Source organism: Xyrauchen texanus, chromosome 2 (genome assembly GCF_025860055.1).
Source record: "Xyrauchen texanus isolate HMW12.3.18 chromosome 2, RBS_HiC_50CHRs, whole genome shotgun sequence".
NCBI classification, from domain to species: Eukaryota; Metazoa; Chordata; class Actinopteri; order Cypriniformes; family Catostomidae; genus Xyrauchen; species Xyrauchen texanus.
This window is the reverse complement of record NC_068277.1, coordinates 64306050-64326099: the sequence shown is the minus strand read 5'-3', so window position 1 is coordinate 64326099 and position 20050 is coordinate 64306050. Positions and strand designations below refer to the sequence as shown.

The 20050-nt window shown below is 37.9% G+C and overlaps 1 protein-coding gene across 1 annotated transcript in view; it reads left to right on the top strand.

Moving 5' to 3' along the window:
- The first annotated feature begins 18613 nt into the window (after positions 1–18613).
- Positions 18614–20050, top strand: part of LOC127661080 (NACHT, LRR and PYD domains-containing protein 3-like) — a 40492-nt gene continuing 39055 nt past the window's right edge. The window contains 1 exon segment of the mRNA XM_052151644.1: positions 18614–18736. Within this exon segment, the coding sequence (XP_052007604.1) occupies positions 18621–18736 (116 nt within the window). The 5' untranslated portion in view covers positions 18614–18620.

Below are 20050 nucleotides of genomic sequence, written 5' to 3'. Positions count from 1 at the left end.
AGTGGCGGCTGGCTTGACCGCAGTATTCTATCCGGTATCTGTACACACCTGCCGGAAATCACCCGAGATCGAACGAGATCTGTTTCTGTTGAATCGAAACCGAAACGAGATTGCTGAAAACCACACACACAGTAAGTCAACTCAAGACTTTCAATATGTTTATAATGTTTTACCTAACTCCTTCATAAAACTCTGATCATGTAAGTGACTCTTAAAATGGATGAACTATTTCTTTACCTTCGTAACTTTAACTGGTCTCGAGAGTAATGCAAATGAAAACGACTCGTTCACGTCTTGATTATGAAAAAGGCACGCGAGAGAAACACTGAATTGTTATAACATTATCACAATCCGTTTTAGCATTTAAATATTTTGATAATTAAATTTGTGATAGCAACAATTATATTTTTTAATATAACTATTTTATTGCAATTATGATTTGACTGGTCAGAATGATAATTGTAATATGACTAGTAAGAAAGATTTTTACAAGATTTTTCTGCAATGATCGTGAATAGACATGTCACACATAATTCAGTGCTCATTATCATCAGTGTTTCCTTACATACATCTTACATATTGAATACGTTTATGGGATCAAAATCCCGCCAAATATATTGAGGTCAGGGGTCCAAAAATAATAAGCATGAATCAAAATAATTAGCGCTGATAAAATAAAATAACAAGCATGAATCAAAAATATATAAACACATTTAAAACATGCTGCAAAACAACAATATCAACAACAGAAAAATCAAACGATCATGTTACTGTTATTTGTGCTCTCCGACAATTTTGCTCATATTAACATTTTTTGTATTCTTGCGCTGTATTTTTCTTTGCTTTTGTTTCCATGTTCTGCGCTTGATTTTCCAAAACTTGTTTGTAGAGTTTCATGTAAATCAGGGGGTGTTTTGTCTCTATTGGTCCACTAGTTCATGATCGACAGCTCCTCCTCTAGTCAATCATTCGAAGAGGGGAGGTGACGTCACTTCAATGCAACTCCAATGGCTGCTGCTCAATATTATATTATTATTTGTGGTTAGGGCTTATGTGCTTGACCTCCTGAGACCTCCGCGTGACTGGTGTGTGCATTTTCCCTTTTTGATTTGTAACTAGTAGCCCCTAATAAACATGCAAAAAATATTTTATTTTTGTTTCATATACCCAGATAGCAATGAGTCGGCGGGCCGCTGGCGGTGCTCCGGAGGCAGTAGAAGCGGCAGAATGGTGTTATCGCAAACACGTTTGACGGCGCACCGCCGGCAGCAGCCGCTTTTAAAAAGCGGCAGCCGCCTTCCTACCGCCTTCGTTCCGCAGGCCGCCCGCTAGCCATCCGCCATTCTGCCGCCGTTATATCGAAGGCGGACCTTCCGCGGGGCGTCGGAGGCAAACGCTATTTTCGAGTGATCTGCCGCCGCTTATTGTATATATATATATATATATTTTTTTTTATATTTATAGCATGCAGTTTATCTACAATAATGATTGATCAAACCAGACAAAATCTGCGATGGACTGGCGACCTGTCCAGGGTGTCCCCCGCCTTTCGCCCAATGTTAGCTGGGATAGGCTCCAGCCCCCCGTGACCCTGTACACAGGATAAGTGGTTGACGATGGATGGATGGATGGATTTCAAAGTACAGTAACTGTAATTGAAACAAGATGTCAGATCACTGAAATATAAATAACAGAAAAATACAAACATTATATATACACACACACACACACTAAAGAACATGCAGGTTTCCAATTCAATTTTGGTAAAAAAAATTATTAAAAAAAAAAAAAAAAATATTGTAACACTTACAATAATTGTTAATAATATAAAGAGGTCAGCTCTGGGATGAAAAGAATTACAGTAAACATAAGCAATGAGGATATTTGGTACCAAAGAAAGTGCAGGATACCAAATAAATTGAGGTATAACATCATATTTACAAGTCATTTCTAAGAATAGGATAAGTGGTAATAATTTAGAGTAAAGCTCTGGAGTAGAATATACCATTATAACTGCAATGCTGACCTGTGTCACAAGGATTTACAAGCTATATTTAACAATAGAATAACAGTTAAGCATTGTGACGGAATGAAAGTAGAATTTTTGGTACTAGTTAATGTGCAATATCAAGTATCAGAGATATGAAATAGAATTTACAAACTATAATAGAATCGTTAAGCACTGACGGAATGAAATAAGCCAATACTAAAGTCACGGTAAGTAGAATATTTGATACCAGATAATGTGCAAATATCAAGTATTAGATGTATAATCTAGGATTTACAAGCTATATTTAAAAATAGAATAGTTAAGCACTGTAACAATGAGATAAGCAGCAAATTGTATATGAAATAACTGATATCTTTGGTATCAAAGAATGTGCAGGATAACAGGTATAAAAGGACAAACCATCCCATAATCATCCAAGGAGCTGCCCTCAAGGCAGGGTCACGAGAGGGAGAAAGAAAATAAAAAAGAGCAATTTCCACAGTGAACAGTGTGGATTGGGTGAGTGTAGTCTGACACTTTTAGCAGGCTTTTTTAGGGGTCTTGATGTTACTGACTGCAGGATAAAGAAAGGGTTCCAGTTGTCAGCCTAGGTTTAAGGGGTCGGCTGTGGGTCCCTCTAAGCTGTGCGGCGCCTTTTTCCACCTTCACGTTCAGATGCTCCTTTCAGGTAACGCGTAACGTTAACCTGGATCGCCTCATCAGTGGCATCCTGGGTTGCCGGGTTCTTCCAGATGGCTCCTGTAGAAAATAAAGATCTGTCATTCCATTTGAATGGCATAAGGTCATACACATCTACTTAAATATAAAAAAATATCCAACTTACTTTGAACAATGGTCTTCAGGAACATGTCTCTAAAACATGCTTTATCCCCTACACCAGTCCAGGTAGTATTGATGGAAAGGTGATTAGAGAAGATACTCTGAAGCATTCAGCCACACGGTTGTCTTTAGGTCCCTCCCACATTTGATTGACAAAAACCGAAGCTGAAAATACAAAAAAAAAACGTGTTACAAATTACATTTCTCTGAAGCTTCTCATAAATTTAAAATGTGACAGGTTGTGGATTCAGACTGTAGAATATGCAGTGTACAATCTTAATTTTACTTTTTAGATTACCCTATGGTGTTATAAACGAAATCAGCACACTTACAAATCCTTGCTGGAGCTCTTTATCCTGCCTCAAACTGTTGTCAAGCAACGCCAAATCTTCCTGGGTGTCTAGGGGGGAGTAACAGATCCCCTGGCAGGGATAACTCTCTGAGTTGAAATGTTGCAGCATAAACATGAATAACCTTAGCCATCGGGCTATTAAAGCAACAAGCCTATAACTGCGGTCTTCTCAATTCTAGCTTCACCATACACTCAAACTGTGAGGTTTCTCCGTTTTCCTCATGGACCTGTAACACAATGCCCTGACAGTGACTTCACCTGTGCCCTGATCTTTATTAGAAACTGAGAGGAGAGCAAGTTAATATAATTGATATTACAATTATCACAAAAATTAACAAACAGTCTGCTTTAAAACTAAGAAAAAACAAGCTTCTATACTAACGTTACATTAAAAATGAACACATGTGGTGTGCCGCTATCTGCCGGCACACCACATTAGATTAAAATACTTACCCTTGTAGTTGTGCAGATAACTCGATATGTAGAGTTTAAAGCCCTTGTCCCTCTTGCTTGTCGGAGCAGGGGACCAGGCATCAACAATGCGATGAACATCGCTGACGCGTATTTTCGGAAGATCCTGGAGACATCGAGTAAAAACAGAAATTTTGGGTGACGCGCAAGTAAACCGTAAAAAGATATGCCGACTTCAGGCGACAGCGGAAGTTCGTCACTACGCTTGTGCACGTAGGCTATTCAGTACTCCACAGTTCACAGTCTTTGTAATGTGTTTTAGCAATACATTTTCAACATTTATAATATGTTTAGATTTTTTTTTATTGCCTTTACAGGGACTTTAACACTTTCTTAAACATTTGTACAGGTCATAATTGCAAATGAATCCCTTACCTGCAAAAGGTAAAATAACAAAATAAACGAGGTTGAAAAAAACTTAAAGACATAAACTAAATTTCTGCGCAACTGTGAAACCAGAGGATAATTTAGCTTATTCATCGAGTTTATCCTTCACGTCAAAACGGGGATTTTCATGTTTATGATAGATTTCACCATGGTTGCAAATAATAAAAATATATAAAGTATACCCGAGATTTTGGCCATGTTGCAGATGTCTTTCACTGTTCACTGATACAGGCATTGGTGAAAAGTCTAACTTCATCAATTTATTCTGCTAAATTGTTCATACCATGAATTAAATATCTATTTTAAAACCTAATCAGAATCAGAAAGATATTTATTGCCAAGTAAGTTTTACAAAAGGAATTATTTTTGGTTTATTGGTGCATGTCTCAAATGTGCATCAATCAAAGAAATGTAAACAATTTTCACCTAAGTGCATAAAGTAATTCAATATATTTTACATATATTACTGTATAATCGCTTCAGAGTTTCAAAGTAATTTAAATGTCATTTCCTAAACCTTACCTTATCAGTCAGACTCTGTTATAAACCCTAATGGCTTTGGAGCAAAAAATAATAATAGCCAACATGGCTGGGCGATTTTGAGAGTCTAAGCTGTCCTTGTATTTCAAAGCGTCTTGCCACCAGCCGGCCACGGTCGATTAGCCCGAGGCAACTGCCAGAGAAAATGAAGCAGGCGGCCCGCCAGCTTTTCGCGGGCGGCATCTCGCAAGAAATGGGAGTGACGAAATTCGGCGGCAAACGTTTCATCCCCCGCCAGTGGGACACACCTATAGCCGACAGCTTAGGGTCGGCGGCAAAAAGAAGCCGTGCGGACATTTTTTGCTATCTGGGTAGTTAAAAAAATAAAAATGTACCCACATATCTGGACAACGGGACTAAGTTGTGAAATTTTAAATATATAGAAAGTTATATTTTTTAAATCAAATTCTTAATTATGTGTCCAGGAATGTTGGTTATTCATGATTTTGACAGATATTACATAATAAATTATCATAATTAATTCAGATTGAAAGTAATATCCAGCATCATCCAATCACTGTCAACCATGTTAAAATAAAATTATACATTATAAATTGTGAATCTACCAGAGGTGGGTAGAGTAGCCAAAAACTGTACTCAAATAAAAGTACAAAATGTATTAAAAACACTAATTAAACATAATTACTCAAATAGAAGTAAAAGTACTAACATAAAATAATTACTTGAGTAAGAGTAAGAAAGTATCCAATTAAAAGAGTACTCAAGTAGTGAGTAACTCGTTACTTTCATAAATGACATAATAGACGTTTACTCCCCTAAATTCCATTACATGATACACATTGAACATGTATTACAGAATTATTATTATATTATTTTTGGAAATTATGTCATCATTCACCATCTTGTTGTTCCAAACCTGTATGATTTTCTTACTTCCATGCAACACAATGAGGAGATATTAGACAGAATGTTTGCATGAGTCACTATTTAATTTCAGTGAATGTTTAAGTCATAAATAAAAATAAATAAATAAAAGTCATATGGGCCAGGAATCTAACCGCCAACCCTGCAATTAGCGGCTAACCACCTGAGCCAGAGCAGAACACAAATTCTGATTTTTAAAAGAATATTTGAGCTCTGTAGGCCTGTTCTCCAAAAAGCACATAAAGGCAGCATGAAAGTAATCCATAATACTCCAGTGGTTTAATCCATGTCTTTATAAGTGACATGATAGGTGTGTGGGTGAGAAACAGATCAATATTTGTAATTTTTTGCTAGACAGCAGGGTCGATATGCAGAGAAGAATGTGAATCACCAAAAACACAAGAAGAATGTGAAAGTGATCTGTTTCTCATCCACACCTATCACATCACTTCTGAAGATACTGATTTAACCAAGCGAGTCTTGTGGATTATTTTTTATGCTGTTTTATGTTTGTTTAGCTTTAAAATGTTGCCACCCATTCACTTGCATTGTATGGACCTACAGAGATGAGAAATTCTTCTAAAAATCTTCATTTGCGTTCAGCAGATGAAAGATCGTCATAGACATCTGGGGTGGCAAGAGGTTGAGTAAATAATGAGAATTTAAATTTTTGGGTGAACTAACCTTTAAGGGCTCTTGTCAGATCTGGATTCATTTGTCAATAAGAAGAGAGGTTTGGAAACATTTCTAGTAATTATTACAGTGAAAACGTGAAATTGTCCCACTAGGACATTATATATAATGCTGAAATATAATGCCTTCTTTCACTCTTTCATAGCTTTTAAAGTCCTGTGTGGATTCTTATTTCAGTGTAGTTACAGTTTTCAGTGTCGTAAGTATTTAGATCGTTAGTTCTGTACAGCAGTACCACCGCTCTCTAAATGCAGAGAACGCAGCCTACGTAGGGCACTAACTCCTGTCATGGAACACTCACTGTGTCTGAAACTGCCCCCTATCCACTATATAGTGCACTATTTCGAGTTTTCGCTATTTTGTAGGAGTGTCTGAATTCTGAGCCACTCGTTCCCTACTTTTGTTCACTCATTCTTACCCACAATGCACTCTAATTTCAAGTGTACACTCAATGATGGTTACTTTCCCACAATCAATCATGGAGAAGACGTACGAGCTGGGAGTTTACGGTTTCCTTGTTTTATTTCATGCTGAATGTAGTAAATTACTTTTTGACAAATCATTACTGGATTCAAATAACACAACATATAGAGAGACAAAACATACAGATACATTTTTAAATGTACTCTTTATTTGATCAAATGTGTTTCCTCTTTATAGTAACACACAGTATACCATATCAAAATCACAAACAAAATTAAGATTTATTGTATTAATATATATTATTTAATAAGAATAACAAATAAGGCCCAAATATTTTAAAGGGGTCATGACATGGTTTTTTTTATTGTATTATTATGTTCCCTTAGGTGCAATTATAGTATTAATATATTTTTTTTTAAGAAAAACTTTTAAAATCTAGTGATTTATGACCTTTTCCCACCCTGTTTCTCATCCTCTGATTCAAACAGTCTGTTTTGGGGGCGTTTTCCATTTAAGACTTCAGTGTTAACGCTCACTGTTATGATTGGCTAACGCCAGTGCCTATGTATCAATTATTGACGCCCCAGCCAGAACAATATGCAAGTAAACTAAGTAAAAACACTGTGATTATTCATAATGACTGAAATTGCGCTTTTAAAAAGTAGTTTAAAGTTTAAAATAGATTACTTACAGTTTGCGTCGTCGTTGTTCCCAGAATAGTCGGCACGGACTTATCTTTGAGCAACAGTTTTCTGGCAAAGCCAGCATCATATTGAGATTTGTTCTCAAAACAGTCATCCTTAAAATGTACAGAACAAACGCTTAAGTTAACACTGCCGTGACTGGAACGTCCGCAAAAAATAAACTGCATCCATTTTTCCCTGACGCCTGGATCTTTCGGCAGCTTATTCAGAGGTTTTGTTTGACCACAGCCAGGAACAGCACATCTGTGTGGCATCGTAATTTTCCTGTGCACAAGTAGTCTCTGTCAGAGCTCGCTGTCCATCGACTGAACACTTGTGAGGCGACGGCGATACTGAAATGAGCGTAGTTGTCTTGCGCTTAAATCGTAGTTATCTTGTGCTGGAGGCGGTCATATGCAAACGCTGTTACGCCACTTCTAACCGACACGTCACTTCTAACCATGAATCCAGAACGAGCTGTATTTTGAGCTTGATTAAATAAATGATTCGTTTAGAATGGGGAGGACGTCTTAAAATATTAAACTTGCAGGACGTTTTAATGATACAAAGACCTCTTATATACCAAAAGATCAAGGCAAATTTGGTTTCTCATGTCATGACCCCTTTAAAATTTCATATGTGACATTTCTGCATCAGCCCCAGAGCTCTGACACTCACATATGAATTCACTCATTTCAGTCACTTACTGCTGAGATATAGTCAGGGCTTAAAGTATTCCGGCACCGTGCCGGATCTCCGGTGTGCAGCCCTGAGGGAAAAAAAATAAAATAATATTTGGGAACCTGCGCATGTGGTTTAATATTTTCGAGTCAATTTATTTCACCTACCAATCATATGAGAGGAACGCAGCTCTAACTAACGTTACAAGCCTATCAGAAACAGAGAAGGGCGGGTCCTGGCAACACAGTATGATTGACACCCATACGTCAATGTCACGTTAGCGTTGTTGGTGAAAGAATGGAGCGCAAGTTTATGAAGCCTGGGGATGATGTCCTAGCAATAGATAAAGGACTCAAAAATAAATGGTGCTGGGCGTGGATTGAAGAAAGTAGAGATGGCGAGCCTTTTGTCAGTTGGTGCCAGAAACTGAGAGAGCCCGATTTGCTCGAGGAAGCTACTGTATGCCAGCAGCGGTAAGAAAGTGCTTGCTCGTCATGATTTAGACTCCGGTCATAGAGCCGCTGCCCGTGCACTCAAACTTACCACGACGTTGCCGGGAGCAACTGTTACGGCTGACACACCTTTGTCTATGACTGACCGTGTCTGCGATTTAAAAATACGTGTGTGCACATTTATAGCAGAACATGATTTGTCATTAAAAATTTCGCAGAAGACAAAAAAGCGTTAAATAGCCTGTCGGTTTCAAATCAACATGCGAGTTACATGAACACTGCACTGCAGTTCAAAAAAAATTTTGTCTGAGAAGATAAAAAATGCATGTTCTCACTCAATGTTGACGAAGCAACAACCTTGAATATGGATAAAATACTCAATGTGCTTGTTCGCTTTTTTGATCATGAAAGCAACAGAGTAATAACACAACATCTGGCAAGCAGAAAAGTCAACATTGCCAATGCCCCAGCACTTATGCTGGAACTTAAAGATGTCATGCAGACTTATGGTCTTGAGTGGAGACAAGTTACCAGCATCCTCCTTGACAACTGTGCAGTCATGAGAGGAATAAAGTCTGGCCTTGAAACTCAAGCAAGGCAGGTGAACCCATACCTACTTGACGTATCTGGAGACACCGTGCACATGGTTTCCAATGCCGCCAAGGCCCTCATGAGTCCGTTCAGCTCAGAAGTGGAAAATGTCTGCTCCGATGTCTATTATGATATTGAGAAGTCACCAAAACAGAAGGAGATTTTCTCAGAGTTTCAGAGTCTGCTCCATCTTCCTTCCAAGATCTTGATAAGACCAATTAGCAACAGATTTCTTCAGATGCTGGAGTTGTGCACCAGGCTGAATGAACTCATGGATGTACTGGTGGTGCATTACTACTATGTGCTGGATCCAAATGAAGAACACAAATACAGGTAATGCTAATCATTTTGTAGTATAAATTAAGTATTTTTTAATGTGCTGTCTCAGCAGTTAACCATTTTTATTGTATTATATTGCATGTAGAGTGATTTGCTAGTTTAGAGTGTGGTTAGGTTTTATGCAGGAATAAGCAATAAAAATAGCCACAGTGGTGTGTGTGTGTGCAGGTGAATATATGTGTGTGTGTGTGTTTGTGTGATACAGAAGGCTTCTTAACGAAGTGCTGACAAGATATGCACTAACAGTTGAGGAAAAGACCAGAGTAGAAATTCTTCAACAAGAACAAGCCACAGCATCCCGAATGGGAACACAGTCAACCTTAAGCTGAAGGCACAAATCTCTGTGCTCTTTGCAGAGTTTGACCAATTCAAAGTCATGATCGACATGTTCAGAGGTATCTTGTAGTAAATGTAATGAAAGTTAATAACAGTTGTTGTTTTTTACAAAGGGAACAGCCAGGTCTCTACTACAGCAATCATAACCAGCTTTAGAAGTTATACAGAGTTATATAGAAGTGTTCAAATAAATAGCAGTTTATTGTTAAAAAAAGTGAATAAAGTGAAATTATTTTTAATCAGTATGTTATTTCCATATTTCAAATGTAATGGAAAGATTATACATTCAATTCCAAGGCAAAATATTAACATACTTTATTAAGTCTGCATTATTTAACAGGTAATGAAGAAAAGGAATATTTATCTTAAGAAAAAAAAAATAGCAGTGTTGAGAATTTTCTCTTTTCTCTTCAGCCACAAACACTTGACATACACTTAAAACATTTTAAAGATTTAACTCAACTTTAATTCACTGAACTAATATGTAGTTGCATAACCATTGTTTTGAGAACATCTGATTAACATATGACAAAAACAATGATTATGCACCAAAATATTACTTCAGTAATTTAAAGTTAAGTTAAATCTTGAAAAATGTCTTAAGTTTATGTCAAGTGTTTGAGGTTGAAGAGAAAAATCTCAACACTGCGATTTTTTTTTTTTGTATTCTTTCTTTTTTTTTTTGGAACAGATTAATATTCCATTTCCTTTGCTTCCAGTAAAAAAAAAAAATGCAGACCTGGTCAAATTCGTTAATAATTTGATTTGGAGTAATTTTTCCATTACATCTGATATATGGAAATAAAAGCTATTAAAAGTATTTATACTTTATTCACTTTTTTAAAACGCACTGCTATTTATTTGAACTGTATGTAACTGTTGTCTTTAATTCTGTTGTCTTGTTGTGACAAGTTTTTTTTCCGCATGTGAAAATTATGTCAAATCAAAGTAACATTTTGTTTTATGTTTGCAGGGGTACTTTCAACTTTTCAGGGATTTTTGAAAAAAATGCAACATGAAAAACCAATGGCGCACTTGCTGCACGTGGAGATGGTGGCCCTAGTTAGAGAGCTCCTCAGCAAATTTATGAAGCCGGAAGCCATCCCACTGAGTGCAAAGGACATCATCAAGGTTGATGTCCGGAGTAGAGATTTGCAACTATCAGACAAAAGGTTGTCTGTTGGAAGATACTGCTTCTGTGCACTGAACAAGGCCTGTGTGGAGAGGAAGATATGGTTGAGAAACATTTACAACTCTCTCAGAGAAGGATACATGAAGTCATCAGAGTTCCTTCTCAAAAACCTTCCTCTGGACAACAAGATAATCACCAAACTTTCTGCTCTCACTCCCTCTCTGATTCAAGATGACTCCATCTGTGGGGCTTTTATCACATTAGGAGAGGCCTTGCCTAATGTGGTCGCACCAGAAGAGGTTGGTCAACTAGAGGAAGAGATACGGTCGTACCAAATAGAGGTGGACCTGGTAACGTGTGCCCAGAACTACACTGAAGAGGAAGGCCGAGTTGATGTAGACTGGTGGAGCAGAGTTGTATCCATGAAAAATCCAGAGAGGGGTGTGAGATTTCCCATTCTGGGTCAGCTGGTCAAAGCACTACTTAGCATTTTCACAGGCCCCCTGGTTGAGGGATCATTTAATCTCATGGAGGATATTCTTGAAGCAGACAGATGCTCCATGAATGTGGAAACTTATGAGAGCCTTGCAATTGTAAAATCCACGATTAAAGCAAGGGAGTGGACAGCATCGACAATGACAATAGACCAGCCATTAAGGTGGTCTTGCCTGTCATCGTATCAAACATATCAAAAACATCTGCAGAAAAAGAAAGAGGCACAAAAGAACAAAAGGGTGAGTGAGGCAGCAAGGATTCGGCCATCAGAGATGGCAAACAAACTCATACGGCAGGCCAGGAATACCGCTGGATCAGCCTCCTCTAGACGAGCCAAACACTCATCCTCCTCCACTGGACCATCCAGACCCTCTTCAACATCCTCTGTACCATCGAGACCCTCACCAACCTCCTCTGGACCAGCCAGACCCTCACCAACCTCCTCTGGACCAGCCAGACCCTCAGCCTCCTCCTCTGGACCATCCAGACCCTCTTCAACCTCCTCTGGACCAGACAAAGTCACCTCTGGACTAGCCAAACTCTTTCTCCCTCCCTCTGGACCAGCCAAAGCCTCATCTTCAACCTCTGGACCAGCCAAAGCATCATCCTTATCCTCTGGACCAGCCAAAGCCTCATCCTCATCTTCTGGACCAGACAAAACCTCTTCTGGACTAGCCAAACTCTTTCTCCCTCCATCTGGACCAGCCAAAGCCTCATCTTCATCCTCTGGACCAGCCAAAGCATCATCTTCATCCTCTGGACCAGCCAAAGCCTCATCCTTATCTTCTTGACCAGACAAAACCTCTTCTGGACTAGCCAAATTCTTTCTCCCTCCCTCTGGACCAGCCAAAGTCTCATCTTCATCCTCTGGACCAACCAAAGCCTCAACCTCCTCCTCTAGACCAGCCAGACCCTCAGCCTCCTCCACTGGACCAGCTCCATCTTCTGGTCCAAATGTCTGAAAAAGAAAGAGTTTGCAGGACTTTGCTTACAACCCGGAAAAAAAGAAAAAATAAGTGATAATGGCCTTGATTTTCACTTCTAATCTTCAGTTTAGCAGTTCAGTTCTTTAGCACTTTGAGCACTTGTTATTTAAGCACTTTAAGCACTTGTTATTGTTCAGAAGAAAACACTTTATTTGACATAGTACTTTTAAATAAATGGTGCAAAGCATAATCATTGAAGAGAAGTGAATCTGTCCATCTCAGTCTCAGTTTACCAGTTTAAGCACTTTAAGCTCTTGTTACTGTATTTTTGTTATTATCGTCAATATTTGAAGATAAGTCCGTCTGTGCAGTTTCTCTCCAAACACCCCACCAAAAAAAGTTCAGGCTCAGGATTTTTTTTCACTTTAACCACTGGATATAGTGCACTAACTGGCATTCACTATATAGGAAATAGTGAATGAGTGAACGATTGCAGACACAGCCACTCTCGTCGCCACGATCACCTCGCGCCCGCACATCTCACATGCTCACGCCCCGCGCACCTCACTATGCTGGCAAAGAAATGCTGTCTGTTCGAGCTCCAGTTGTCGATCACGCGAATGGCAGTGATTTACACTCTAAATTTGGATGTTTACATGGATTTATACAGTTAATCCGCCTGAAGTAGCTGTGATAGTTTCCAGTAACCCCGCGAGGGCGCAGAGTAAATGCATAAATACTGTTTATGACATGCGGGACAAAGCATACTGATATATTGCTGCACTGATTTAAAAATGTACACTTAAAAACTGATGTCATAAGAGCCCAGTTACAGAATCACCCTGAAAACCATCTCATTACACAGAAAAGCCCACATTAGAATTAGAGCCAAAATTACCTCAGCGTGCTGCCTGAAGTTGGAGCTGTGATTTTAATCTTGAAATAACAGCTTGTCTTGGTGTTTAAATGAAGGCATTGCATGACTAAACTATTATTTTTTCCCTGTGCTGAGCAAAGAAAGTATTTGACTTTGAAGAGTTTGATGCTGCTGCACTGATGACTTGAGTGACAGTCTGTGACAGCGGCTCATCGTGCGCAGCTGTGAACTTCCGCTCTCGTAAAAGTCCCATTCAATAATCTCTCAATAAATTACACATTAATTCAAATTAAACCCAGTAATGTAACGACAGTAATGCCACATATTGTAAATAAGTAAAAAAATCATTAGAAATATACTTGAGTGAGAGTAAAAAGTACCCACGTTTAAACCTACTCTAAAAGAAAATTTTTCCACAAAATGTTACTCAAGTAAATGTAACTGAGTAAATGTAACACGTTACTACCCACCTCTGGAATCTATGTACTAATGATCATTGTCCCATGTGTGTCAAACATGTTGAGTGATCCAAACATCATCTGCAGCCTGAAACTGAACTATTGATCAGATTTTAGGAGTGAAAGCGCTTAACTGCATAGAGAGCTATAGGATGCTCCCTTGCTCCCTATTTAGTGCATGACTTAACCTCCAGTGTGCTGTCTGTCTGCACTGGTCTCAGAACAGTTTGAAATGCAATATATTGACTTGAAACAGGTTTCAATGAAAAAACATAGAGACTTTTTATCAGAGTCACTTTTATTGGCACTGCGGATGGAGTGCTTCAAGGAAATCAACGTCATGTTGTTGTGTAACGTGACTCGGTTTGGCAGAAGTTTAACCTTTAAATGACAGTCTAGATTCTTGTGAACAGTATGCAGTCGGTTTTTATTCATTTAAATAATGTGTTGCGTATAGCAAAATCAAAATACAACATCCATGCATGTGGACGCGGGGTCACACAAGGTTAAAGTAGGTCCTCATAATCCTGTTGAACAGATTTGAGCGCGGGCCCTCCCAGGTATGCGTAGACTGGTGGCGTATGGGCATCGCATCATTTCAGCCCTCATTATATCAGATATTACATTTATTCTGCTGTGTCTCCTGGCAGCATTTAATAAAACTACGTACAATTGCTTCAATCCTGCAAATAAAACTCTACCCGAAGCAAGGAGGTAATTCTGCTGCTCCATTAAGACAAGGCGGCTCCCTTAAAGGTGCAGTATGTAGGATTCAGAAACCCTTTTTATTAATGAGACCTGTGGGCGTTAAGTGAACAGCAGGAGCTACCTGTTGCTCATGCTCATGCACACCCTCCATAGGGACACGAGTGAGCATCAGCCAAAACAATGACATAACGAACAAAGAGACTGAACGTGATTCACCGACATCATGCAGACAGATGAGATAGCATAATTAAAATGACACAGTTATGATTGTTTTACTACAATCTTTGAGACTGTGTGTTATATTTGACTCTCCAGTGCTGGAACAGGGCTAAAACAAAGTGTGGATATAGATATGACTGTACAAGACTGTAGTTTGAAGTAATCACTATTCTTTCCATGAGACATTGACTGCATTTATACGATAGCCTATGTCGGCATTAGCTAGCTAACTTAATTAATAGCTGTTAGCTAAATTTGGTGGATGATGACAGTAGCGGTTTATAAAATAGACTATACATTATAAATATGTTGACACAATTCAGTATTGATGTGATTCCATCACAACTGACATATTGATATATCTATGCGCTTTTGTTTTATAATAATAGATTTGATATATTTTCTGTATAACCAAGTTACGTTACACTAATGAATGGAGCTTTTTGCATTATTTTGAACACTGTCTAGCATTCATTTCATGTGTTATTGTAGTTTAGCTAAAATGTCACAGATCAATCCTTATGGCACTATATTTCACATGCTTTGCAGTCATGTAAGCTTACCTGTCCATGAATCAAATGCCCTGCCGATGTTCACTCTAGTTTTCGCTCAACCATGTTCCCGCCAGACGGTATTCAGTAGATAAATGTTTTTTTGGCTTACTCAGAGTTGGTGTAGGAGTTTGCTGGACTCCATCTCTAAGACAACATTACTTAGTGTTGCAGTTTGTTGTCGCTATTGAATAGCGGAAGCACTGAGGCAAGGCTCTCAGTAGTGCGCATAAACGTCACATCCTTTGGATTTCTGGGCAAAAACGACATGCTATCTACGCGAATGTTCTACATGTCTAAAGCATATAAAGTAAATAAACTAGTCTTCATCAACTCACTTTTTACAGAAACCATGATCCGGCTCATAACAACTTCGAATATAATCTGCATGCACAATACTCAATAATAAAAATCATTTACATCTCTCGAATTAAACATTTCACTCCCTCATTCAAGTCCTCTGTTCACACACGCTCATCAGCAGCTCTCTTATCAGTTCTCAGTATTTCTCATTATTCATGTCTGAAAGTGGTGATTCTCTTGTACTGGTGACTCGAGAACTGCTGCTAGCGACTCACTGTTGACTCATAAATTGTTGTGACTGGAGTGGTAGTGGTCAGTTGGAGTGGTTCTTTGCAAAGAAGTTAGGAAAAGCAGATATCGCCAATTCTAGGATCATATTACTCTCAGTTATCAGCTCATTTTGAGTTGGAGTGTCAGGCACATCTAAGAGACAGGTTAAGATGGAGTAACTTGTGGATTATTGTTGACTCAAAATGCAAACTGTTTCAAACAGTTCAGTCCGATTTGGTGAACCATTTCAACTCGTTCAATAAAAAGAAACGGTTCAAAAGAATGATTTGTTCATGAACTGGACATCACTACTGTTGCCGTATTTGCTAATATGCAGATAAACTACTGGTCTGTAACGATGCTGGCAAGGAAAATAATGAAGACGATGACGAAGAAGTGAAGATGAACCCAAGTGCAGTTTATATCGAAATGTGATCAATCCAAGTGTGAAACCAAAAACAAAACATAAATATTAACTAAACTTGACTTAACATTTAAACAGAACATAAACATTAGCTTGGCTTGGTTTGGCAAAACAACGAAGTTACATTAAAAATACTTGACAAGAGACCATGACAAACATGAGGGCTTAAATACACAGACATTTGGTAAAATATAACAAGAAAACCAATCACAAGACAATGAAACATGACCCAATAACATGACATAACAGAACTGATAACAAGTTAACAAGACAATAAACCAATGAAAACAAGACACATGAACATGGAGGGAAACAAGACATCACATGACAAGGGAAAAAGACTTTTCAAAATAAAAGACATGGAAACAAAACACATCTAAAAATGAAATACATGAACACCCATATTAAACTTTACATGGTCTGTGCTTGACAACTTTTTAAACAATCTTTAGATGCATTTATAGACTATTTTAAAATCTATACAGTTTACGTACGATGCAGGGTGAGATTGGGAGACAACATTTTACCTGGAATATTAGGATTCTTGTGGCCCATTATTAGTACTAGTAATATTTATTATTATTGATTTATATATGGGTGTTGCACATAAATAGAATTCTTCGATCCATACTATGAGCCACTGACTAATGTAAAGTAATTTGATGTATCATTGAAATTGTTATACCACACGTCACATAACTTTCTTTAGGATGTGCTCCATTCAGAGGTGATCATCCCTATGCTCTATTCCCAAAGACTTTTCCATTCATTGAGAGCTTAGGATCATTTGGAACTTATTTATTAGGTATGGGGAAAGTACCTAATTTTCCCTAATTCCCTCATTTTAATCAGAAAGTATGTTTGAAGCGATCTTACTACATGACTTTCATGATTGTTCTCCCTTCAAAGTGCCCTTTGGAGGGTGATTTATTAAATTTGAAATGCCATGCTTACATTTACATTTATGCCTTTGGCAGACGCTTTTATCCAAAGCGACTTACAGTGCACTTATTACAAGGACAATCCCCCCGGAGGAACCTGGATTAAGTGTCTTGCTCAAGGACACAATGGTGGTGGCTGTGGGGATCAAACCAGCAACCTTCTGATTAACAGTTATGTGTTGGCCCACTACGCCACCACCACTCCATATGAACATGCTTATGCAACTGGATGGTAAATCGGCTAATAGCAATAATGAAAATGTGTTTCATTATTTAGGAAACCAAACAGTTTGAATGGCAATATTCTAAAAAAAAAATTTTTTTCACACATTTAAATAGAGAAGATAAAATGTATTAATTTCAGTAAAGACTGTAAAGTTAGAAAAGGATTTCCCACAACTGCTGATATTGATTCCAAAATGGATTACATGTGAATTACATGTACATGTGAATTATTCATTTTTTATTTTTAATAAATTTGCAAAGATTTCAAACAAACTTCTTTCACGTTTGTCATTATGGGGTATTGTTTGTATAATTGAGGAAAATAATGAATTTAATCCATTTTGGAATAAGGCTGTAACATCACAAAATGTGGAAAAAGTGAAGCGCTGTGAATACTTTCCGGATGCTCTGTATATTGTGTGAATTTTCTTTTCCACATCATTACTCTTATCACTAAATCCAGTGTTGTTGTTGTTTTTTCAAATCCTGCTTTGTGCAAACCCGTCTTTTGATTTCCATTATTGAAGATAATTATTTTATTTTGTAAAATAATTTTTTTTATATAATTATTTTTAAATGTTTAATTCAGCTAGCTGCAGTAAAGAAAAATAAAATAAAATATTGCAACAGTGAATAGTTGCTTTATTCAAGCACCAAATATGTTATCATAACCTCTCCTGAGACCCATCAAATTGATCATTTTGACTTATAGATGTCTTAACATAATTGTTTGGTACATGACATATGTGACATGATCCATCATTTTGAGTCACTTTGACCAAGAGTTATAACACTAAAGTGAAAAGTGATGTCCCAGCTTTCTAATGACATAGGACCTTTAATTTGTATACATTATTTGATTGAAAATGTATTCAAACATGCATACAATAATTAAGACACCTCTAACAGGTTAATAATATATATATATATATATATATATATATATATATATATATATATGACAATTGTGCTGGCTTCTTTCAACATACCTTCTAATGTTCATTCAGCAACATTGTGCAAAATCCTGCACTATTTCTATGTTGGTAAATTATATCCTAAAGTATGCTTTGACTAAATCACAATTTCTTAAACTAAAACTGTCATTATTAACTACCTCATCTGCCTATTTGTGTCCTCAAAATAGGAATAGTACACCTTTAATTTCCTCATTTATTACTTTTCCCCCATAATATTATGACTTACGTCTAGTAATTTTGAATTTATTCTCAAATGTTTGTTTTTATTTCAAGGTAACACTAAAACATCATCGTAAATTCATAATTAAAATGACTGTAATGTGTTATCCTACTCTTTCTGCTAAACTTTATATTAGTATTATATTTTAAATAACTGGATTGGATTAGAGCAAGGTGATTCATATGTTTTGTTTTTGTATCATTTAACATTTGTGACAGCTCTGCCACTAAAATGAGTGAGACTCTGAGAGCAGCATCTCCAGGACCCAGCTGTGTATCTGTGAAGAGTGATCAGTCAATGGAAAATGCCCCTGGGTTCAGTAAAAGAGATGTGACCTCTGATCGAAGGTGAGACAAGACGCTTACTTGTTCATTCATTCACTATTCTCTGTGTAGTGAAAAGCAGTGAGTGCACTATATCAGCAAGATGTGATCAATTAATCATTAACAATAAACTTTTACTGGTGAACAGTTTGAAACAAAAAAATAAAAGTACATTTTATTTCTTTTTTTCCTAACCCACACACTACCTTTCATTTTTAAGCAAGCACTCAATGCTGTTTTGTACAGCCATAAAACAATAACTAAAGCGATTGGGGTGTTCATTGCCAACGATGCGTTTCCCTACTCCACTGATGAAGATTTGTAATTTCCATGTATGATTAAAACACTCAAACCATGTCACAACATCCCTTGTGTCCATTTTAATAGCAAAGTTCCTTCTATAGTGATGTACAACTTCTGAATGTTGAATATATGTGCAGTAGAGTTTAAAATGCATTTTATGTAAATGCTCAATCACATGCTTGGAGAGCAAATGTCTCCTGTGACATTTTTGTCAAACTCAAAAAAAAAAATCCACTCCTTTTCTCCCAAATTTGGAAGGCCCAATTCCAAATGTGCTGTAGGCGCTCGTGGTGGCGTAGTGACTCACCTCAATCTGGGTTGGCGGAGGATGAATCTCAGTTACCTCCGCGTCTGAGAGCATCAATTTGCGCATCTTATCTTGTTGAGCGTGTTACCACGGAGACATAGCGCACGTGGAGGCTTCATGCTATTCTCTTGCGGCATCCATGCACAACTCACCACGTGCCCCACCGAGACCAAGAACCACATTATAGTGACCATGAGGAGGTTACCCCATGTGTCTTTACCCTTTAACTGATACCCAGTTGCCTCTCAGCTGTCCACAGGATCCCCAGTGGTCTCCTGGCAACTAACCATATCCCCAGTGGTCTCCTGTTAACTTGTCTGGTACGATCTTGTCTTCCGGTTGTCTGCCGGATTCCTCAATGGTTTCCAGCTGCTCCGCCCTGAACTCACGGTTGTCCGCTGGATTTTTCATGGCCTCGGTTACTGTCACCTGCTCCCCCGTAGTCTCCAGTACCGCTGTTGGCTCCGTCGTCAGCTTTTAAGTCTCCTACCCAGAACTTTGTCACACACCCCCCATCTTGATTGTTTGGTCATCAGGAAATGTCCCTAGGGATTGGGCTCTGTCATCAATATAGGATGTTCTCTAGTGACCATTAAAGGCTATTAGTCTTATGTGTCTTTTATTTTGAAGTGTATCAATTAGTCCTTGCTCATGCTCCCTTCCTGGTTCCCTCCCTCATTGATTCCTCCCAGCTTTGTCTCATTCCCTTATTAGTGAGTTTGTGTATA